Source organism: Amblyraja radiata, chromosome 25, assembly GCF_010909765.2.
Source record: "Amblyraja radiata isolate CabotCenter1 chromosome 25, sAmbRad1.1.pri, whole genome shotgun sequence".
NCBI classification, from domain to species: Eukaryota; Metazoa; Chordata; class Chondrichthyes; order Rajiformes; family Rajidae; genus Amblyraja; species Amblyraja radiata.
In genome coordinates, this window is record NC_045980.1 from 24,426,659 (window position 1) to 24,450,986 (window position 24,328).

Here is a 24,328-nt window from a genome sequence, read left to right on the forward strand (position 1 = left end):
GGTGCCCAGGCGTGCCAAGACCTCGGCTTGGTCTCCTTTCACCGTGATATCCACCAGGTGCGGACCCTCATGGACCCCCTGCACGAATACCCTGACCGTTTCGACGATAAGCTGGGCAAGCTGCCCAGCTGCTACAGAATTGCTGTCGACCCCAGTGTTGAACCTGTGATCCGCCCGCCGCACCGCGTCTCCTTCGCCATGAAGGACAAGGTGGAATCGACGCTGCGTGACATGGTCACCTTGGGCATCCTCAAAGAGGTGAGCGATCCCACCCGGTGGGTCTCCACCATGGTTGTTGCCGCGAAAAAGGACAAAAGTGAAATTCGCATTTGCATCAACCCCAAGGACCTGAACCTGGCCATCAAACGCCCGCACTACCCCATGCGAACAGTGGAGGACGTCGTTGCACAGGTTGGTCCGGCCACTGTCTTTTCGGTCCTTGATGCCAAGAGCTCTTTCTGGCAGCTACCGCTGGACGAGCGGTCCTCCTACCTGACTACCTTCAGCACGCCTTTCGGAAGGTTCCGATTCCTCCGCATGCCATTCGAGATCAACTCTGCCAGCGAGGTGTTCCAGCGAACGATGGAACAGCTGTTTGCTGGTCTGCCGTGTGCTATCATCGTTGACGACATTCTGGTCTACGGTAAGGACGTAGCTGAGCACGACCTCCACCTCCGTCAAGTCCTGGACCGGGCCCGTGAAATCAACCTCAAGCTCAACCCAAAGAAGTGCCGGTTCCGTGTCCCGGAGGTCACTTACGTGGGCCACGTTTTTACTGCCTCGGGGCTGAAGCCCGACCCGCAAAAAACGGCTGCTGTCTCCGAGATGTCCTCACCCACCGACGTGCCCAGCCTGCAGCGTTTCTTGGGCATGGTCAATTACCTGGGGAAGTTCATCCCCGACCTCAGCGAGCTGAGTGCGCCCCTGAGCGAGCTAATCAAGAAGGACACTGCCTGGGCCTGGTTCCCACATCACCAAAAAGCTTTCGACATCCTGAAGTCTAGACTGGTCAGTACCCCCACTCTTAAGTTCTTCGATCTAAAGCGTCCCACCGTTCTCACCTGCGACGCTTCCAAATTCGGTCTTGGTGCCGCCTGCCTGCAGCTCCACGATGGCCTGCAGCTGCCCGTTTCCTATGCGTCCCGCACCATGACCCCTGCCGAGCAGCGCTACGCTCAGATTGAGAAGGAACTGCTTGCCGTGGTATTTGCTTGCTCCAAGTTCAAGGACTACATTCTGGGCAACAACTTCGAGACCGACCACCAGCCGTTGGTCACCATCCTAAACAAGCCAATCCACGTTGCCTCTTCCCGGTTGCAGCGCATGATGATGCAGCTCCAGCGCTTCACTTTTAAAATTGTGTATCGCAAGGGCAAGGACATGTACGTGGCCGACACGTTGTCCCGCGCGCCACTATCGTCCACTGATCGCCACCCATACGAATCGTCTGACCTGATGGTGCTTAACGTTAACATTGTGCCTTCACAGCAGATGCAGTCCCTGGTCAAGCACACTGCCAAGGACCCTGCCCTGCAGCAGCTTGCAGACGTCATCCGGCAGGGCTGGCCAGACCGTCTTTCATCCTTGCCGGCCGGTGCCGTGCCCTACTTCCTGGTCCGTGACGAGCTCGTACTGCACGACGGCGTGGTGGTGAAGGGACACAAGGTTGTGGTGCCTGCTGCGCTGTGTGACCACTACTTTCAGTCCGCCAACCGCGGTCATCCTGGGGCCGAGGCCACTCTGTCCCATGCCCAGAGTCAGTTCTACTGGCCCGGCATGGCCCTAGACATCCGGGAGAGGGTCTCCGCCTGCTCTACCTGCAACAGCCTCGCTCCCCATCAGCAACGCCAGCCGCTTCTGCAACAGCCTGCCCCTGAACTGCCCTGGATGGCTGTCGCCACTGACCTTTACGAGTGGCGTGGCAAACACTTCCTGGTCCTCGTTGACTCTTATTCCAGCTGGTTCGAGGTCGACCAGCTGCACTCCCTCACCTCTTTGGCCGTCATCGGGAAGCTGCGCCGCCACTTCGCCATTTTCGGCTCCCCGGCGAGCCTCCAATCTGACAACGGCAGCCAGTTCACCAGTGCCGAGTTTCGGGGTTTCGCTGCCAGCTGGAACTTCCGACACTACACCAGCAGTCCAGAGTACCCGCAGAGCAACGGCCTGGCGGAGCGCGCTGTCTGCAGTGCTAAAGACTTGCTGGAGCATTGCAGACTGTCCAACTCCGACTTTTACCTGGCCCTCCTCAATCTTCGAAACATCTCCCGCGACCCTGCCTTGGGCTCGCCAGCTCAGCGACTGATGTCTCGCACCACGAGACCTCCACTCCCTGTGACCCAGCGGTCCCTCGTGCCCTCTGTTCTCCGGCCCGCTGCTGTCCAGGAACACATTGCCCTCAAGCACGATGTGCAAAAGCGCTCCCACGACAGGTCCTGCCGTCCCCTCCCTCGTCTATTCCCCGGTCAAGTCGTGCGGATGCAGTCCCTCTCCGGTCACTCCAAGCTTGCCACCATCGTCGGTAATGCTGGTTCGCCGCGGTCCTACCTGGTCGACCACGACGGTACCATCTACCGCCGGTCCCGCCAACATCTGCGACTTGTCAACGAGCCACCACCACCACCTGCCGACCCTTTCTCCCCCCCCCGTTGTCCGCCACGCTGCCTGCCGCCCCACGCATGCCTCGGACCCTGCCATCTCAGCTCTTCCAGCCCCGCTCTCCACCTGCCAGCCCTCGTTCGCCTGCCCGTCCACCCGCAGCTGCGCCTGCATCCCCTCCTCGGCCTCCGCCTCCTCTTTCTCCTCCAGGGTCCCCGGTTCGGTCGCCCGCTCCCGCTCCGGCCCCTGCTCTTCCTGCAGAGGGGGGAGATGGCGAGCTGCGTACCCGGTCCGGCCGGCTGGTTAAGCCGCCTGTCCGCTATGGTGAATTTGCTTAGCTGCTAGAAAACTGTTAGTTTAACTGTTTGCTTACCTGCTCGTAGCGTACGAGACGTGGTCGCCCCGTCACTACTGTATTGCTCCTTGTCTCCAAGGGGAAGGATGTAGATGACATGTGCATGTACCTTTAATATAGTGACCTCACCACTACTAACCACTCCCCATATCAGAAGTATAATTGCAACCTCCCCACCCATGATCTCTCTCTCTAGTTCCCGTGACAGACCACGTACAGCTAGGGCAGCAACGTTTGTGTATTACCAATAAATAGTAGTAAAGACACAGTGTGTTTATACGCCTCTTTACAGGGGCTTTGCACTGTCTTCACGTCGGCGATGCCAGCAGGTCAATGCCAGTCACCGGAGACGTTAAGACCAACAGGACACCGACCCCCAGGCCCACTGCAAGCACGGAGATCCCAGAGACCCACAGCCAGCAGCAGCCCAGCCCCGTTCCAACTCCAGAGGAACACGCTCCCCGTAGGGACAGAAGCTGATGGTGTGCAAGGTACGTCTTGTTCTTGGGGTTGCGGATGAGGGGGCGCAGCTCGGGCTGTGACGTCTCCGGCCACCCCCCTGTACAGGAGCTGAGACTGGGAACTGTACCGCCCTTGCAGGTGAGCAGGAGAGTGGGGTTGTTTGCAGTTGCAGAGGGAGGGGGCAAGGGCGGTACAGTTCCCAGTCTCAGCTCCTGTCCAGGGGGGTGGCCGGTGACGTCAGGACCAACGGGACACCGACTGCAAGCACGGAGATCCCAGAGACTCACAGCCAGCAGCAACTCTAGCCCAGCCTCGCTCCAACTCCAGAGGAACCCGGGTTGCTGATGAGGTGGCGCAGCTCGGGCTGTGGGCGAACTGCCACTTGTCGCTGTAGCGGACCATCGGGGAGCGGGTTCCTGTTGGTCCTGACGTCTCCGGCCACCCCCCTGGACAGGAGCTAAGAGACGTCAGGATCACCAGAAGCCGCTCCCCGATGGGCCGCTACGGCGACAAGTGGCAGTTCGCCCACAGCCCGAGCTGCGCCCCCTCATCGGGACACCGACCCCCAGGCCCACTGCAAGCACGGAGATCCCAGATCAGCAACTCCAGCCCAGCCCCACTCCAACTCCAGAGGAACACGCTCCCCGTAGGGGCAGAAGCTGATGGTGTGCAAGGTACGTCTTGTTCTTGGGATGGCGCAGCTCGGGCTGTGGGCGAACTGCCACTTGTCGCCATAGCGGCCCATCGGGGAGCGGATTCCTCTGGAGTTGGAGGGACAGGGAGACACAGCGGCTTTTGAGAATGGTGGGCAATCACTTCCAAAGTTCTGCCCACACAGTCAGTACACCTCTCCTACACTTGTCTCCCGCACTAAGATCATCTCGCAGAGGATGATCCCAGCCTAACCCTCCCTATTCTCTCCTATTCTGCAAGAAAAAACTACATTGAAGACTCAAACTCGCGATCGAGTAACTGCCGGGATCGAGGCGCAAACTCGCGACCTTGCGGATATGAGCCGAGCACTCTACCACTGAGCCAGCCGTTAAAATCTACGCTAAAAATCTTCCATTCCGAAAGCCGAAAAATTCCAAATTACGAAAAGTGTCTGGTCCCAAGGCTTTCGGATAAAAGGTTGTGCACCTGTAATGGAATTCTGGCCTGTTTTTAGATCAACGCACACAAGGTGAGGACTTAAACTCCAGGACAGAAGTCCTACTACACACATAACCTACCCAAAACTAGTGGTGTGCCCCAAGACTCGGTGCTGGGACCCTAGTTATTTATAATATATATTAACGATTTAGACGAGGGAAATTAAATGTGACATCTCTAAGTTTGCGGATGACACAAAGCTGGGTGGCAGTGTGAGTTGCGATGAGGATGCTGCAGGGTGACTTGGGTAGGTTGGGTGAGTGGGCAGATGCATGGCAGATGCAGCAAAATGTGGATAAATGTGAGGTTATCCACTTTAGTGGCGAGAACAGGAAGGCAGATTATTATCTGAATGGTGTCAGATTAGGAAAAGGCGAGGTGCAACGAGACCTGGGTGTGCTTGTATATTAGTCACTGAAAGTAAGCATGCAGGTACAGCAGGCAGTGAAGAAAGCTAATGGCATGTTGGCCTTCATTGTGAGAGGATTTGGGTTTAGGAGTAAGGAGGTCCAGTTGCAGTTGTACAGGGCCCTGGTGAGACCGCACCTGGAGTATTGTGTGCAATTTTGGTCTCCTAATTTGAGGAAGGACCTTATTGCTATTGAGGACAGCGTAGGTTCACCAGGTTAATTCCCGAGATGGCGGGACTGACATATGATAAAAGAATGGGTCGACTGGGCTTGTATTCTCTGGAATTTAGAAGGATGAGAGGGTATCTTATAGAAACATAAAATTCTTAAAGGATTGGACAGGCAAGATGCAGGAAAAATGGTCCTGATATTGGGGGAGTCCAGAACCAGGGGTCACTGTTTAAGAATAAGGGGTGGGCCATTTAGGACAGGTGAGGGAAAATGTCTTCACCCAGAGAGTTGTGAATCTGTGGAATTCTCTGCCACAGAAGGCAGTGGAGGCCAATTCACTGGATGTTTTCAAGGGAGTTGGATTTAGCTCTTAGGGCTAAAGGTATCAAGGGATATGGGGAAAAAGCAGGAATGGGGTACTGATTTTAGATGATCAGTCATGATCATATTGAATGGCAGCGCTGGTTCGAACGGTCGAATGGCCTACTCTTGCACCTATTTTTCTATGTTATGTTTCTAAAACTTTGATAGCAGGAGCTGGAACCCACGCCCAGATTTACGCAATTCATTTATGGATAATACCTCGGGTGCTGCAGTGAAATAATTGGAAGCCTGTGAGCTGGAAAACTCAGATTTCTCTCACTTAACAACCCTTTATTGTTTGTAGCACGAGATATATTCCAACTAATTTTGGCCTCCATGTAAAAATGGAAATCTCCCTATTGAGCGACAATCCATTTCCAGAAACAAATTTACTAAAATCATCGGACATAAACTTTCCTTCCATTATTCTGGACTATTTTCAAAATCAGGCAGCATGGTTAAGAAAACCTATTGCCAATACTCCTCATCAATAAATTCTACTCGAAGGCTAAATGCCTAGCTTTCAGTATTGCCATTGTATTTTATAGACATCTAATATTCACATGAAAATATTAGACATCTAATATTCACATGGATAACGAGGTACTGACACGATTCTAGCAGCTGGAAAATTCTTAACCTGGCAATATTAAAAGATCGCGATCATACCAGCAGGAGCAGGTGGTCACCAATCTGGGCGGAACGGTGGCGCAGTGGTAGAGTTGCTGCCTTACAGCATCAGAGACCCGGGGTTTGATCCTGACCATGGGTGCTTGTCTGTACGTTCTCCCTGTGACCTGTGTGGGTTTTCTCTGGTATCTCCAGTTTCTTCACACACTCCAAAGACGTAGAGGTTTGTAGGTTAATTGGCTTGGTATAATTGTAAGTTGTCCCTAGTGTGTGTAGGATAGATTTAGTGTGCGGGGTTTGGTGGTTGGCGCGGACTAAGTGGGCCGAAGGGCCTGTTTCCACGCTGTAACTATCGCCCCATCTCCAACCTCCCATTCATCACTAAACTTCTGGAAAGGACAGTAGCGACACAACTTCAAGTCCACCTTCAAAACAATAACCTCTATGAACCAATTCAGTCCGGTTTTCGCCACAATCACAGCACTGAAACAGCCTTGGTAAAAATTACAAATGATCTCCTTCTCGCAGCTGACACCAGTCACTTATCCATTCTGATCCTCCTCGACCTCACAGCAGCCTTTGACACCATCTCCCACCCAATTCTTCTGGAACGTCTATCTGCCACCGGCATCAACAACAATGCACTACTTTGGTTCAGGTCCTGTCTACATGACAGAAAACAGTTCATCCAGGGAAATAAAGTCACATCCACAACTGCCACAGTCACCCATGGTGTTCCTCAGGGATCGGTGCTGGGGCCACTGCTTTTTATCATCTATATTCAACCTCTTGGCAATATTCTCCGTCATTTTGGAATCAATTTTCACTGCCGATGATACACAACTTTACCTCTCCACAAAACCAAACACCTCCCTTCCCCCAACTGCCCTCACCACCTGTCTTCAAGCTATCAGCAACTGGATGTCACTCAACCTTCTAAAACTCAATGGAAATAAAACAGAAATCATGCTAATTGGCTCAAAGTCCATACTCTCCAAAACCCACCCGTTCACCATTTCAGTTGATGGCTCACCCATACCCACCTCCTCCCATGTCAAAAGTCTCGGCGTCATTCTGGACAGTACACTTTCCTTTGGCCCCCACATCAGCAATATCACACGCTCTGCATACTTTCATCTCCGCAACATCTCCAGACTCCGCCCCTCCCCTCCCTCTCCAAAGACAATACAAAAGTCCTCATCCACGCTCTGGTCACATCCCGCATCGATTACTGCAACGCCCTCCTCACTTGCACCTCCAATAAACTTCTTCATCGCCTCCAATGCATTCAGAACTCTGCAGCCCGGATCATCACCCGCACCACATCACACCCATCCTCACTCAGCTCCACTGGCTCCCTGTGCACCACCGGATTAACTACAAGATTTTACTGCTGACCTTCAAAGCCCTACACCGCCTTGCTCCCCAATACCTCTCTGACCTGCTGCTACCATACACTCCTTCCCGGTCACTTCGTTCCTCCTCAGCTGCAATTTTAACTGTCCCCACATTTAGACTCAGCACCATGGGTGCCAGAGCCTTCAGCTGCTCTGCCCCACGTCTCTGGAACACTCTCCAACCTCCCATCCGTCACCTGGACACTATCGATCAATTCAAATCACAACTCAAAACACACCTGTTTAGATTAGCATACCCGACATAACTTCCACCATGTTCACCCTGATTTTAATGGCTTAAAATGTTTTGTGTATTTTTTGTTTTTTTTGTTTTTAATCAACTTGATTTTAATATTGATAAATGCATTGTGATTTTATGTCCTGTAAGGTGTCCTTGGGTGTCCAGAAAGGCGCCAGCAAATAAAATGCATTATTATTATTATTGTATCTCTCAACTAGACTAAATCTAGGCCCTTCTTTCTGTTTCATTGTAAGCAAGATTAACAGAGACTTTGTAGCCATTTCCAGGCAAACTACAGAAGGACTGACGACATACAAATATTTGGATCAGTGGAGAATGATCGTGTCATTCCATGGCACTCACTCCAAATATGTTCACATTTTTAACAATTCTTCGAAAATCACTTTGAAGACCTATGTGTGACATAACCTCTCCCCTCTTTCTTACCCCAGTGTTGGCAGGAACAGGGCACAGGCTATAGGTGACAGTGAGCATATGATCCAGCTGGTATCAATACCCAAATTATAAAGAGACTGGGCTCAGCTCAGAGAATTTAAATAGGATTATTCATCCACTGCTTACCTTCTGGGTAATACATCAGACTGTTCTTGGCTTTATACCTCCAGGTTTTTACTCCTGCTCTTCTATCCTCAATGGCCAGGTCGTCAGGTGATGGTAGCGCCAACATTTCTTCATGGCCCTGCAATGAGATCCACCATCATCTATGGTTTTGGTGAGAGAGCATCTATGGCATTCCTCAAAGGGCTTCATATCTTCCACATACATTAACGAGAAACAACCTCCCTCACAGGGGAGATTACTGCAATATTTCAGATCTGTTATTACCTTGTATCAAAGGGATTTATTCTCCACAAACCCATCCTGTTCCCATTGAAACAAAGAACTGCAGATGCTGGTTAATACACAAAGTGCTGGAGTAACTCAACAGGTCAGGCAGCATCCCTGGAGAACATAGATAGGTGATGTTTCAGGTCAAGACCCTTCTTCAGACATTGTGGGGGAGACGGGGTTGGGCATGTGAAAGAAGAAAGTTAGAAAAGAGGAGAGGCATGATCTGCATGATTGGTAATCGGTCAACAAAGGCGATCAAGGCAACTTGCCCTCAACTGCCCCTGGCTACTTATTTTGTAACTGAATACAAGGTATCAGTTCATAGAGAGGCAGCGTCCCTGAATATCTCACCTCATTCCCAACCCAATTCTTCAAAGTTATCCAATGATTTAACTCCAAAAGAGGATAAAATATCAAAGTTCACATAACTTTGTTTTGGCCTCATTCTTGGCTGGACTCCTGGAGTCCCCGCTACGAAAGACACTTGTAAATAAACACACTAATTAAACACTATTTGGATGGTGAGGGTCAGGGAGGAGACTGCACCTGGTTTGATAGCTCCTCTGCCTCATAAAGCCAAGCATGTTTAATCCTATTCTTCTCATCAGCAAGATCCATAATTTGATTGAAGGAGGCATTATCTTCGCTGGTACTTTTCCCCAAGTAGGTGTCCAGTGTTGGCAACTCCTCTTCTTTCTTCTCCCCTGCAAAATGAGAAATTCAATAAAGTGAAGCAAGATACGGAGGCAACATCAGAAGACATCGAACAGTTTATACTTATTAAAAATTAAACATATTTCACGTCAAATTTACCTTCATTGCCTGTGGACTTTGCACCTGTTCTGGTTTTATTCTGTGAAGGAGAACACGAGAGACCTTCTGGCGTTTCAAAAGAACCTGGTGTGTGATCTGCAGGACATTGAAATAAGGGCAAGATTCAGAACATTGCACGATTAATGCACAGAACCCCTCACAATCCTCCTGAAAATACACTCTTCACTTCCCTCTGATATATGCCTACCGTCGGCCCCTTTCACAACCACTCAATTCCACAACTACCCAGCACCTTAACTCCCACCCTCAATAAACATACTCCAGACCGCCATCTTTCCTGGATCTCTGAACTTCCAACACTGAAACCCATCCAACCCCTCCCTCCACAAAATGACACCCGCCCTCCTTCCTACCGTAACACCCTGACCCTCCCACACTTTCCCCAACACTCCCCAGCATCATTACTTCCTCCCTCCCAGACCGACATCCTCCTTCTCTAAGTGCCAGACAGATGATCACACAGCTACTTGATTCAGCCCCTCCCAAAGAGTCAGGTGCCACCCCACACTCTCTCGGAGTGAAAATCATCCTGTATGCCTGTTCCAGGGCAGATAGAGCACAACTTCAATCTTAATATAGTCATTCTAATTCCGAGTGAGAAGGAAGATGCTTTTCAGTCTGTGTGGGAGAGCAGGATATGCTCACACACATGACTGTTATACTCCTGCCCTCTCTCTCGGACTGATGCATTCCATCTTCCACTCCTGCGCCGCGCTCAATGAAACGTGTCCACTCACCAACCAAAACCAGACCTACCCCCTCAAATTGACACCTTCCCATCTAATACCCCAAAGTCACACACACTCTCCCTCCGTGAATTAGATGCTGCTCTTCCATCTCTACTACCTGCGTCACTGTATTTTACAAACCTCCGATCATGCCTCCCAGTTTCACATTGGACCCCTGCCTTCCCTCCTTGTGTGGCATACACGTTGAGAAACTAACACCCAACCTCTCGATCATTCAGACTGATATCATTCTCCCAATCCAAGATTATACTTTGTTGCGATCTGAATGGTCAACTTGCTCCTTCGTAAATGAAGATCTCCTACCTTCCTACCCAGACTAGTATTAAAGTCTGACCTCCTCACAATATTGGAATCATGCAGCAATGAAAAGACTGTAGTCTTTCACTACATTTATAGAACAAATAATTTTTGTACATTTTGCATCTTTTCAGCTTTACCTACGTTTTGCCACTCACACCCATGTCCTGGTCTGACTATTGTAAGTAAACATTCAGAGCAAGGTCCATAAAGCCTTTAATCATAAGGACGATCAGCAGAACCCATTCTATTTTCATCCAAGCTGCACTTTGCAAAGCCATGGTTGCCATCCAATATTTCCAACTCAATTTACTAACAGCATCTCCTACCTGCCCTGACCAGTGTCCATACTGAATACTCCTGCTGCCCAAGCCTCTCTTACACTCTGCCTTGCCTTCAGTTGTTAGAAGGGGATGCCTGGACAAGAGCAGATGGGCACAACTTCAATCTTAAAATAGTTATTCCAATTCCAAGGCCACTGACTAAGACTAGCTTTGGTGCAAGTGCAGTAGAGACAGTCTTGAGGCATAGAAAGAGCTTGCACCACCAGAATCAGAGCAGAAGCAGAAGTCAGTCACTTATATAAAGATTTTTTTCATGCAATGAGCAAGAATTAAGAGAAGTACTTACATGGGGCAGGAGTCACCAGACTTGGTTTTCCAAGTGAAGAGCCAAATTTTATGGTTATTTCCCGCATCTTTTCCATGTCGCCACTCTCTTCAGCCTCCAAAAACTCCCTCTGAGCATTTAATTTTATGACATCAGGGAAAAAATCACGCTGGATAATTTTCCCCAAATTCTGTTGAAAGTGTGATAATCAGAGGTGTATAACACAATTACTTTTACATTTATAACCCAGCAAAAAGAGTTCCATTGTACTTTACAGAAGTTTTAACAAGCACAAGGATTGACATTGTACTGTATAAAGGAGATATTTGGACAGCTAACAAAACCCCGTCAAAGGTAATGGATACAAACAGCTACGAAGGAGAGAGAGAAGGTTTCAATAGGGTTTTGAGAGAGAATACCAAAGCATCGGATGTCATAGGTTAAATGACTGAAGTCAGGAATGTGAAATGTTCAGTGATGGAAGAACACGAGTCTGCCATTACCAGTTAATCTGCAGGGGAAGTTTACAGATCGGGGCAATTCTGTGGAGGGATTTTAAATGAAAGCTGAAGATTTGAAAATTGAGGCACTACCCTCTGTATAGATAAGTGAGCACAGGTGAGCAAAGCCTGGCCCAGGTTAGCAAAGAGGCAATAGGGTTTTAAATGACTTCAACTCTACTGAGAGTAGATCAAGCGAAGCCAGCCAGGAAAGAGGTAGATAGTCCAGCAAGGATAAGGATAAGGATTTCAGGAGCAGATGAGCTTATGCAAGGTTGTGTTTGGACGCCATTATGACTATGGAATTTCCCAATGGTATTGTTGAATGTCAGATTATCTTGCAGTGCTATCTTTGAAACAGTATAATTTTTGCAGTGCCATTTTTGAAACAGTATAATTTTAGTAACCAAGGAAATTGTCTGACACCATTTGGGGTTAGCAAAGGTGTTAGACAAGGATTTTGTCCCGTCCTTTTTAATCTTTATATTGATGATCTGTCCAAACAATTCAAAGCTTGTAATACTGTGTGCATGATTGGTAATATTTTAGTGAACCATATTATGTATGCAGATTATCTTGTGGTCTTTAGTGCATCTAGCGCTGGTCTCCAGCAGCTCCTTACTATATGTTCTGTGTATGGTGTGGAACATATACACAGGTTGAGCGAGTGAGCAGATGCGTGGCAGATGCAGTATAATATAGATAAATGTGAGGTTATCCACTTTGGTGGCAAAAACAAGGGGGCAGATTATTATCTCAATTGGGTTAGGTTAGGTAAGGGGGAGGTGCAGCGAGACCTGGGCGTCCATGTACACCGGTCACTGAAAGTTGGCTTACAGGTACAGCAGGCAGTGAAGAAAGCTAATTGAATGTTGGCCTTCATAACAAGAGGATTTCAGTATAGGAGTAAAGAGGTTCTTCTGCAGTTGTATAGGGCTCTGGTGAGACCACATCTGGAGTATTGTGTCCAGTTTTGGTCTCCTAATTTGAGGAAGAACATCCTTGTGATTGAGGCAGTGCAGCATAGGTTCACGAGATTGATCCTTGGGATGGTGGGACTGTCATATGAGGAAAGATTGAAAAGACTAGGCTTTTATTCACTGGAGTTTAGAAGGATGAGGGGGAATCTTATAGAAACATATAAAATTATAAAAGGACTGGACAAGCTAGATGCAGGAAAAATTTTCCCAATGTTGGGCAAGTCCAGAACCAGGGGCCACAGTCTTAGAATAAACGGGAGGTCATTTAAGACTGAGGTGAGAAAAAACTTTTTCACCCAGAAAGTTGTGAATTTATGGAATTTCCTGCCACAGAGGGCAGTGGTGGCCAAATCACTGGATGGATTTAAGAGAGATTTAGATAGAGCTCTAGGGGCTAGTGGAGTTAAGGGATATGGGGAGAAGGCAGGCACGGGTTATTGATAGGGGACGATCAGCCATGATCACAATGAATGGCGGTGCTGGCTCGAAGGGCCGAATGGCCTCCTCCTGCACCTATTTTCTATGTTTCTATGAGACCGACGTTGGGAACTCCAACCCACAGAGCTTCGACCGCCCCGACACGGGTGCTTCGACCGCCAGCTGCGGGATATTCGATCGCCCCCCGAAGGATGGTTTGACTGCCCCGACCGTGGGAGAATAAAGAGGAAGAATTTGGACTTTTTTGCCTTCCATCAGTGAGGAATATGGGGAATCAGCTGTGGTGGATGTTTATGTTAACTTTTATGTAGTTGTGTGTCTTGTTGCTTTTTTTAAATATATGGCTATATGGTAATTTGCATATCACAGCGCCTTAATTGGTGCATGTGACAATAAAAGACATTTGAAACCTTTTGAAAATGCTGAAGTGTTCAGAACTGTTCAGTCAGAAGTGAATGGATCGCCCATCTAAGCTTCTTCCTCAGATCCAACCATCACATAAGCCAGTATTCAGACAGTAAGATTTGATTCCAGAAACACTCAAGGGTTCTGGATATACCAAAACATTACAGGACTAGATAACACCACAATTGGGAGGAGAGGGCAGGGCAGTCAGACGGATGGATAAAGGAGACGGGCGAGGGGGAAAGTGGTGGGAGGCTATTGGTGTTGGGGACAAGGGCGTGAAGGGAGAGAAGGAAGGAAGGAGTAAAGGTGGGGTCCGATGTGGAGGAGTGGCAGCGGGTTATGGTAGAGAATCCCGACCCCAGGGGCGAGGGGTTGGTTCGGCCTGTGACTTTTGTCACCTACCTCGATGTACGATTCCTCGTCCAGGATCCGTTTCTTGCCCCGTCCACAACCCTGCCCCGGGCTGTCTGAGCTGACACTGGCCAGCGCTCGGCTCTCGTTATCGCTGTTGCTGATGTTGCCGCTCTGCGGCGGCGGCTGCTTCTTCTTCTCCTCCGTCCCCATCGCAGCGTCAACGCTCCCCCCCCACGGTCTCCCTCCGCCACACACCGCCAGGAGCCGCTCGCACTGCGGCTGCGCAGCCTCCCGGGAGGAGTCCTCCAGTATCCCAGCGCCCCCCTCGGCCGGGTCAGAGGTCGAAATGACCCCGAGACCAAAGATCCCAGAGGAGCTAATATATTTGGTTGCTAGGGAACGGGCGGAGATTATAATCACAGGGAAGGAGTGGGATTAGCATCATGCACCGGTTACACAGGCAAACCCCGCAGCAAGTAACTCGCCATCCCTGTCTGGAACAAGTTCGGTCTTTATTCTTTGGAGCGCAGAAGGTTAAGGGGGGACTTGATAGAGGTCTTTAAAATGATGAGAGGGATAGACAGAGTTGACGTGGATTAACTTTTCCCACTGAGAGTAGGGAAGATTCAAACAAGAGGACATGACTTGAGAATTAAGGGACAGAAGTTTAGGGGGAACTTCTTTACTCAGAGAGTGGTAGCTGTGTGGAATGAGCTTCCAGTGGAGGCAGGTTCGATTTTATCATTTAAAAATAAATTGGATAGTTATATGGACGGGAAAGGAATGGAGGGTTATGGTCTGAGTGCAGGTAGATGGGACTAGGGGAGAATAAGTGTTCGGCACGGACTAGAAGGCCCGAGATGGCCTGTTTCCGTGCTGTAATTGTTATATGGTTATATAGTGGGGGCTGAAGCTTTGCCCTGCATTGAGAATGCATGAAAATAGGTACTGCTAGTTTAGTGGTAAATAATCGCTGTGAGTTGGAAACGTGATCCTTCCTCGTGTAAAATCTTCATTCTTAAGAAAATATGTGACCCGATTTCGTGACCTGAACTCAAGAAAGGGCTTGTAAGTTAATTAATGTCAGTAAAATCGTACAGTAACGTGTAAAGGGAGGTTGCGAAACTGGGATAAAATGGAGCCAGTGTAACGGGTGATCGATGGCGCAGATCCTGTGGGCTAGCTAAAGGACCCGTTTCAATGTCGTCAAAAATAAAATAAAATGGAGAAGGCCATTTAGGTCCTTTTATCTGGTTTGCCTCAGTTTGTGGACTGTTCTCATTGTCGTTGATTCCTACATAACCAGAAATGTAACAACATACTCATCACAACACAGGGTGGTTATTTGGCCCATCGATTCCATACTATCTCCCAAAAAAACTCCATACCATCTCCCCTCTTTCCCCCCCCCCGATAACTTATTCTCTCTAACATGCTCATCAATTCCATTTGCTTCTTTTTGTCACGTAACAATGCTAAGGAATAGTCTGTATTGCTAATTAGCTTATAGGGTGATTTCACGAAAGGTCACTGGAGCGTAAATCCCCACTCACGTGACCGAAAATTTTAACTGGGGGACAACCGTCACTTCCGGTACATGTTAGTGAATGGGAAAACACGCACTTTCACACCCGTTAAAAACATCGAAAACGGCCAGGTTTTGAGCTGCAATTAACGGAGCCAGTCGGGGTGATCGTGAGGAACAGCTACCTAAATTTACAGTCCAAAAAAAAGGTAGAAACTAAGGTAAATACAAGAGCGAGCTGAAGGTGTAAAAAAGGCGGAAGTGCTAGCGGACTTTTTTCTTGGAGATTTAAAGATCCAAAATATCGGGAATTATCGCGTTTGCTCGCTGCATTTCATCAAAAGTGGCATTATTGACTTTTTATCTTTATTCATTTGTTAGATGAAAAGTATTAAAAGTTAGAAACCCGTTTAACACGCTTCTGAAGCTCCATTTACCATTTAAATAATCGTAAACTCTCAATGCGTTTGGAAATCAATTTTACTGAGATGCAAGCTTACGATTATTTAAATGGTAAATGTAGCTTCAGAAGCGTTTTCATTTTGCATGTTAAAACCCACCCGAGAACCATGGGCGATTTTGCAATTTTACTGACGGGTTTCTAACTTTTAATACTTTTCATCTAACAAATGAATAAAGATAAAAAGTCAATAATGCCACTTTTGATGAAATGCAGCGAGCAAACGCGATAATTCCCGATATTTTGGATCTTTAAAGCTCCAAAAAAAAAGTCCGCTAGCACTTCCGCTGTATTTACACCTTCAGCTCCCTCTTGTATGTACCTTAGTTTCTATCTTTTTTTTGGACTGTAAATTTAGGTAGCTGTTCCTCACGGTCACCCCGACTGGCTCCGTTAATTGCAGCTCAAAATCTGGCCGTTTTCGATGTTTTTAACGGGTGTGAAAGTGCGTGTTTTCCCATTCACTAACATGTACCGGAAGTGACGCTTGTCCCCCAGTTAAAATTTTCGGTCACGTGAGTGGGGATTTACGCTCCAGTGACCTTTCGTGAAATCACCCTATTAGTATGTCTTGCGGGTGCAAGAGCAAATCCATTTGGTCACTGTTGGAACATGCAAACTCCACAAGGACAACACCCAAGATTGGTATTAGTCTGTATCACTGAAGCTATGTTTTGAAACCATTAAATGAATAAACATTCACGGCCCACTTGTGCAAGGAATTGCAAAGATCTGTCACATTCGTCTTTTTTTGTTCCAAAACGGCCTACTCCTCATTTGGGACTATCCCGATGTCTGAACTCTACAGCCAGGAGAAGCATCCACATGGTGAGTATTTTGTGTGTCTCAGTGAGGCCACCTCATTCTGCTAAAATTCAGAGAATAGAAATTTAATCTAACTAATCTCTCCTCGTCTGGCAGGCAAGCCTATCTGCAATGTTCAAAAAATGGTCTAGCATAATTTCAGCTCTTGGTCCACATCCCTGGAGTTCATGGCCCTTGAATTCAAATGCTTTTTAAATGCCATCCTTTCGGGCAGTGTGTCCCTAATTGGCAGTCATTTTTTTTCTTCTTTTCTCACTTAATGTTACCCCACTGCCCCTCCTCAAACTAGGTCTCCTGCAAGAACTCCACCCCCTTTCCTCAGTTTCTCTGACTCATGCCCTTAACATGAAGCTTCCCACTATGATTTCTGTAGTGCCTTCCTCCTTCATGAAATATGAAATCTGCCCTGCCATAGTTGATTGAGCTCACATATCCATTTCCTCCATTTCCCACATGTTTGCTCTCAACCCCCTCCCCAGGCAGAATTGCGATAATTAACCTGGTCCTCACCTTTCACCCCACTACTTTCCTTTGTGTTTCTGCCATCCATATTGGGATCCCACCACCATCCTATCTTCCCCTACCTACATACCTATCCACCAGGGTTTCTTCTCCCTGGGTTCTTTACCTTTTCTACACCTCTGCTAAATGTAACTGAATTATGACTATAAACAACAGAAGGCATGAACTCAGTGAGTCAAGCAGTATCTGCAGAGGTAAAAGCGATAAATCAACATTTTGGGTTGTGGCCTTGCATCAAGACTGAGGCATGAAGAAATATTTCCATATATAGCAGCAATAGGAGTGGGATAGAGACGTAGGTGTTAAGTGGAAGTAGGTCAGGAAGAGATGGGAGAAGTGAGGTGAACAAAGGAACAAACAAACTAGGTGTTAAGAAGGAACTGCAGATGCTGGAAAATCAAAGGTAGACAAAGATGCTGGAGAAACTCAGCGGGTGAGGCAGCATTATGGAGCGCAGGAAATAGGCGACGTTTCGGGTTGAGACCCTTTTTCAGACTGGGTGGATAGGTGAGTGTGTGTGGAAAACACGGGGATGTGGGCTATCTGAAATTGGAAAATTAAATATTTGCATTATTGGGTTGTAAGCTATCTAAGTGGAACGCAAGATGTTCTAACAGTTAGCATTTGGCCTCTATGGCAATGGAGAAGGCCAAGTAGGGACAGGTGTGGGGAGGAGAGTTGAGTTGACATGCAACTGGAAGCTCAAGATGCCATTGCGGGCAGAGCACAGGTACTCCACAAAATGATCACCTTAATTTTTTTTTTAATTCTCCCCATGTTAGAAACATAGAAAATAGGTGCAGGAGTAGGCCATTCGGCCCTTCGAGCCTGCACCGCCATTCAATATGATCATGGCTGATCATCCAACTCAGTATCCTGTACCTGCCTTCTCTCCATACCCCCTGATCCCTTTAGCCACAAGGGCCACATCTAACTCCCTCTTAAATATAGCCAATGAACTGGCCTCAACTACCTTCTGTGGCAGAGAATTCCAGAGATTCACCACTCTCTGTGTGAAAAATATTTTCCTCACCTCGGTCCTAAAAGATTTCCCCCTTATCCTTAAACTGTGACCCGTTGTTCTGGACTTCCCCAACATCGGGAACAATCTTCCTGCATCTAGCCTGTCCAACCCCTTAAGAATTTTGTAAGTTTCTATAAGATCCCCCCTCAATCTTCTAAATTCTAGCGAGTACAAACCAAGTCTATCCAGTCTTTCTTCATATGAAAGTCCTGACATCCCAGGAATCAGTCTGGTGAACCTTCTCTGTACTCCCTCTATGGCAAGAATGTCCTTCCTCAGATTAGGAGACCAAAAATGTTCTCATCAACATTCCCTCAGATTCTCCCAGTCATCCACACATTTGTGGCAACTTAATCTATTAATTAATTAACCGGTCGCACATCTTTGGGATGTAGGAGGAAACCCACACAGTCACATAGAAAATGTACAAATTCTTCACAGACTGCAGCTGCAGTCAGGATTCAATCTGGGGCTCTGGTATTGTGAAACAATATGCTGTTTTAGGGTACATGATAATGCAGCAGATTTCCTCCAAGTCCCATACCATTCTCATTGGGGAATACATTGGCAACTTTTGGTTGAGTGTTCTCATTTGTGTGTTCTCAAACTTCCTCCCTATAACAGCACCTTCATTGGAAGGACTGCAGTACTTAAGAAGGCATTTGGGGATAGTCAATAAATGCTGTGAACAAACTCCAGATTCCCAAATAAACACCCACATTCATTAACCTTCCAGTTTACATGGTGTCGCTGGATGGTAACTTTCTGTATATCATGCAAGAGCAGAGCCAGATCCTCCAGCTCTGTACCATCCTGCAGTTTCTCTCCTTTTATACAACATTTTGTTCCTGTTCTTCCTGCCAAAATGAATACATGACATTTTTCTCCATTTGACAAATCTTTGCCTATTTGCTTCATCAATCCACTAATTTTGCAGGTTCTTTACATTCTCCTCATAACTCATTTACCCAACTATCATCATAGTGTCAGAAAATACAGCTACAATACATTTGGCCTATTACTTATGTCATTAATTTGGATTGTGAAACGTTGTGATCTCTGGACTGATCCTGGGGCACCCTTGAGTATGGAAAAGAACTTATTTATTGGTGCTCTGTTTTCAAATGCAGCTGTCTCATCTTGTGGGGTAACTTATTCCTTTCTGTAAATCCAAACACACATCTACCTGTCTCCTATATCTTATGGGTGACATTTCTGGTCGAGACCATTCTTCAGACTGGAGAAGGGTCTTGACCCAAAACTGCGCCCATTCGTTCTCTCCAGAGATGCTGCCTGTCCCACTGAGTTACTCCAGCATTTTGTGTCTGTCTTTGGTGTAAACCAGCATCTTGCAGTTCCTTCCTACACCTCCTATCTCTTACTGCTGGTTACATGAGTAAGACTAATATATTTGTCAAATATGGTTTCCTTTTTATAAAACCAGATACCCAAATTTAGAACGACCTGATCAAAGCCACATTTTGCATTAAAGGAAGCCATTTTAACCATTGTTGTACTACTCTTTACTCACAAGGAAATGGCTCACAGACCATGTGTCACAAATTGATTAAAAATAAAAGCACAAAATGCTGGGCACTCTCAGGTCAGGAACTTTCAATCTAGAAAGGTAACACTGCTTCTCTTTTTCTCTTTGCACCAATTGATTTGTTTGTTGGAAACTCATTTATATATTGAGAATAAACTTTCCCAGTGATGGAAGATGATGATTAATCCATGCCAAAGGGATGGTGCTTCCTATGAGATTTTAATTGGCTTAATCAAAGCAAGATCTTATATTGAGATAAGGCTTTTTAACAGATATGCCATATTATTTTGTTCAAAGGAAGAAGCTTACAAATGTTCATATCACAAATTGATTTATTTGATGAAAACAACATTGTACATTGAGAGTAAGCTTTGTGGTAGAATTTCTGGCAATGGTTATAAGATGTATTGCATGAAGAGATTTGTGTGCCTTTATCAAAATAACATTTTATATTGAGATAAAATATTTTAGGCAATACAGTATTACTATTCACTTGAAACTAAGTGTGTACTATAAAGCATGTACTTTGTATTACAAGTTGATTCATTTGAAAAAGAACCATACATTCAAAATAAACTTTCTCCGATAGCCAAACAAGCGAGTGCTTCAAACTAGATTTTAAATGATTGGATCAAAGCAAAGTATAAGTGCGTAACCGTACAAACTTAGGATAAAGGCAAAAGTGCAGTCTTCATGTGGCTGAGATCTGTCAAACACACACTCCGAAGAATAACTTTGACTGATTTTCCGGTGCATGCCTGAAAAAGACTGAAGTAATGGGATTAGAGATTACTGTTCTAATCTCCCCCAGCACCACTCATCAATATCAATAATTTGTTTTGGAGTTGTCATCAATTTTACTTAATTAGGATTCACTATACTTTACAGTTTTAATACAGAAAAACTGGACTGGTCAGTGCTTACAAAGGAAGACATCCTAGCCTACTATGCCCATACAGATAAATCCTTAAGAAATATTCATCTACCTAAAGATGCAATAATATGTAGCAATGTTAATTGTAAAGATATGAAGCATAGGAGAGATATCTGCTCCATGTATAATGATATAGTAAGCGCCTTATATGTAGGCAGTAAGCCCTACTGCAAGCATAAAAATAAGACACATAACATCAGACCTGGCTGGAATAAGTATGTAGCTGAGTATCATACTGAAGCCTGTGAAGCCACCAAATCATGGGCTATGGCAAGTAGACCCAGACAGGGGCCTGTGTTTGAGCACAAGAAGCTCACTAATGCAAGGTATAAGTATGCTGTTCGCTTCATCTGTAAAAATGAGCAAGCTATGAGGGCTGATTCCATGGCTAAGAAGCTGCTAAGTAACAATGCTACATATTTTTGGAAGGAAGTGAGAGCTCTTAGCAGTTGCAAAACATCTCTACCATGTACTGTAGATGGAATCTCCGGAACAGCTAATATCGCGGAGTTATGGCGACAACATTATAGCACTTTATTCAACTGTGTCCAAGGTGACTTGTATAGGGTGGAAAATATTGAGAGTAATGACTCGATGGTGATTATGTCACATGAGGTGTATCATGCCATGAACAAGCTGTCCAACAACAAAGCAAGTGGCTTGGATCATATCTCTGCTGAACATCTTAAGTATGCGAGTATGAGGATAGCTCCTCTCCTAGCTATTTGTTTTACTGGCTCTATGATTCATAGCTTGTTACCAGACTCAATGTTGTCTGTCCTGTTAGTGCTGGTCATTAAGGACAAAGCTGGTAAAGTAGGCAGCCTAAATAATTACAGGCCCATAGCTTTAGCCAGCATATTGTCAAAAGTCTTAGAAAGAGTTCTGCTGGATAGAATAAATGAGTTTGTTAACTCCACAGATAACCAGTTTGGCTTTAAAGCTAAACATGGCACTGACTTATGCATATATGCCCTAAAGGAGATTGTAAACAAATATAGAGGCAAAAACTCTTCAATCCTTATGTGCTTTATTGATGCTTCCAAAGCCTTTGACCGTGTTAATCACAGAAAGCTGTTTGGTAAAATGAGTCAAAGAGGGGTGCCTGAATACATTGTTAGAATTCTGGCCTACTGGTATGCCCACCAGACTATGCAAATAAAATGGGGCAATAGGGTCTCAGCCCCATTTGGGGTTAGCAATGGTGTTAGACAAGGGGGAATTTTGTCCCCTGTCCTTTTTAATCTATATATTGATGATCTGTCTAAACAATTGAAAGCCTGTAACACTGGGTGCGTGATTGGTAATATTTTAGTGAACCATATTATGTATGCAGATGATCTTGTGGTCTTTAGTCCATCTAGCGCTGGTCTCCAGCAGCTCCTTACTATATGTTCCGTGTATGGTGTGGAACATGACATTAAATATAATGCTAGTAAGAGTGCTGTTATGGTCTGTAGAACCAAAGAGGATAAATGCCTAAAATATCCTGTTTTTAAATTGTCTGACAACAATCTTAGTGTCTGTAATAAGATAAAATATCTAGGGCATATTATTACAGAACAAATGACAGATAATGAGGATATTTATAGGCAACGACGCATGCTGTATGTACAGGCAAATATCCTCTTGCGTAAATTTGGTGCGTGTGCAGATGTGGTGAAGATGTCGCTATTTAGAGCATACTGCACACCCCTCTACACTGCGCACCTGTGGTCGAACTATTTAAAGACAAGTATGCAGAGACTAAAGGTGGCATATAACGATGCCATGAGAACACTGCTAAGGCAACCTAGATGGTGTAGTGCCAGTAATATGTTTGTGGCTGCAGGAGTCAGTACTTTAGAAGCTATCCTAAGACACCACATGTATAAATTCATTTGCAGGATAAATGACTCTAAAAATGTGCTTATTGTGGCCTTGACAAACATAAGGGTTAGCACTACACGCTACGAATCCCAGTTGTGGAGACACTGGTATCGTTGTCTCGTTGTAGGACATTGATCATCTTTTAATCTGGATTTTTAACTTAAGTATTGTGGGTTTTTGTTAAATATAAATTATGATGTTTTTATGTGATATACCATGATTTTATATATATTTATGATATTTGATATGCAATGCATTTTTAATGTAATGTTGCCCCTTGTCTGGACCTTGAGTCCGTAATAAAGTTTATTATTATTATTATTATTATTATTATTACTACTATCACCACCTATCTCAATTGATGCAAGCATCAACCTGCCCATTTTTGTAGAACAGAGGGAACTGGGAGTACAAGTACATGGTTCCCTGGCAGTGACATCATAGGTAGACAGGGTGGTGAAAATGTATGTTGGCATGCTGACCTACATCGGTCAGTGAGTATAGTAGTTGGGATGTTATGTTGCAGTTGTATAACATGTTGGTGAGGACACACTTGGAATATTGTGTTCAATTTTGGTTACTCTGCTGCAGGAAAGATACCATTATGCTGGAAAGAGTGCAGATATTATGAGGATGTTGCCATGACTCAAGGGACTGAGTCTGGGTAGGCTAGAAATCAAGAACTCGAGGGCATAGGTTTAAGATCAGAGAGGAAAGATTTAATAAGAATGTGAGGGGCAAGTTTTTCACACTGAGGGTAGTATGGAACAAGCTGCCAGAGGAAGTTGTTGAGGCAGGTGCAGTAATAACATTTAAAGGATTATTTGGACAGGTTCATGCATCAAAATATTTAGAGAGACATGTTCCAAATGCAAGCAAATGAAACAAGATTATTATCTTGTCATAATAATTATTACAATTATTTTTAGCATGGAAGAATTGGGCCAAAGACCCTGTTTCTGTGCCGTATGACTTCATCAGGAAATTTGCCCTGATGGGAGTGAATGAGAAAGTGGGAAAACATAAAACTACAGTAGTTTCAATGGGTGATCGAGGGCCAGTGTGGACTCCAATGGGTCAAAGGGCCTGTTTCCATACTATATCTCTAAACTAAACTAAAGACCTTGAGATAGTCTATGGATCCCTGAAATTGGCAATACAGGTAAATAAGATGGTGACAAAGACATATGGGATGCTTACATTCATCTGCTGCAGCACAGGATATGAGGCAGTACGGGAGACATAATCAACATTGTCAAGAGAGCGCTGCACCATCACTAGTAAATGTAGTCGAAGTGCGAGTTATTAATTAGAGTCAACGTCAGTGGGGTGATCCCCACTTCTAGTTCACCGCTGTCCTTTATCCTACCTCGTCCAGTCGAGTTCACATGTAACTGCAGGTAACTCGATCAGTACGGAGAGCAATCAAGAATGGGCAATAGATGAGGATCTTAACAACGAAGATAGACACAAAAAGCTGGAGTGACTCAGCGGGTCAGACAGCATTTCTGGAGAAAAGGAATGGGTGATGATTTGGGTCGAGACGGTGTGAAGAAGAGTTTCGACCCGAAACGTCACCCATTCCTTTTCTCCAGAGATGCTGTCTGACCCGCTGACTTACTCCAGCTTTTTGTGTCTATCTTCGGTTTCGCAGTTCTTTTCTACACATGATCTTAACAACAAAGGTAAACACAAATGCTGGAGAAACTCAGCGGGTGAGGCAGCATCTATGGAGCGAAGGACTATCCATATCTGCCAAGTGCAAAAATGAATCTCTTTCCTCATTCGGGAACTTCCAGGCACAGACTCCGCCCGCTGTCGACTCC

General features: G+C 45.9%; 1 protein-coding gene across 2 annotated transcripts in view; it reads right to left on the reverse strand.

Moving 5' to 3' along the window:
* The window catches only part of ess2 (ess-2 splicing factor homolog), a 43,558-nt gene extending 29,484 nt beyond the window's left edge, over positions 1-14,074 (reverse strand). For both annotated transcript variants that reach the window (XR_004415714.1, XM_033043503.1), the window contains exons 1-5: positions 13,846-14,074; positions 11,139-11,307; positions 9,442-9,537; positions 9,175-9,332; positions 8,359-8,476 (exon numbers count right to left, since the gene is read on the reverse strand). Coding sequence is in view for 1 of the 2 variants with exons in the window: in XM_033043503.1 (XP_032899394.1) it covers positions 8,359-8,476; positions 9,175-9,332; positions 9,442-9,537; positions 11,139-11,307; positions 13,846-14,007 (703 nt within the window). In the remaining variant the exon portion in view is untranslated. The remainder of the gene's footprint in view (positions 1-8,358; positions 8,477-9,174; positions 9,333-9,441; positions 9,538-11,138; positions 11,308-13,845) is intronic.
* Positions 14,075-24,328: the final 10,254 nt, after the last annotated feature.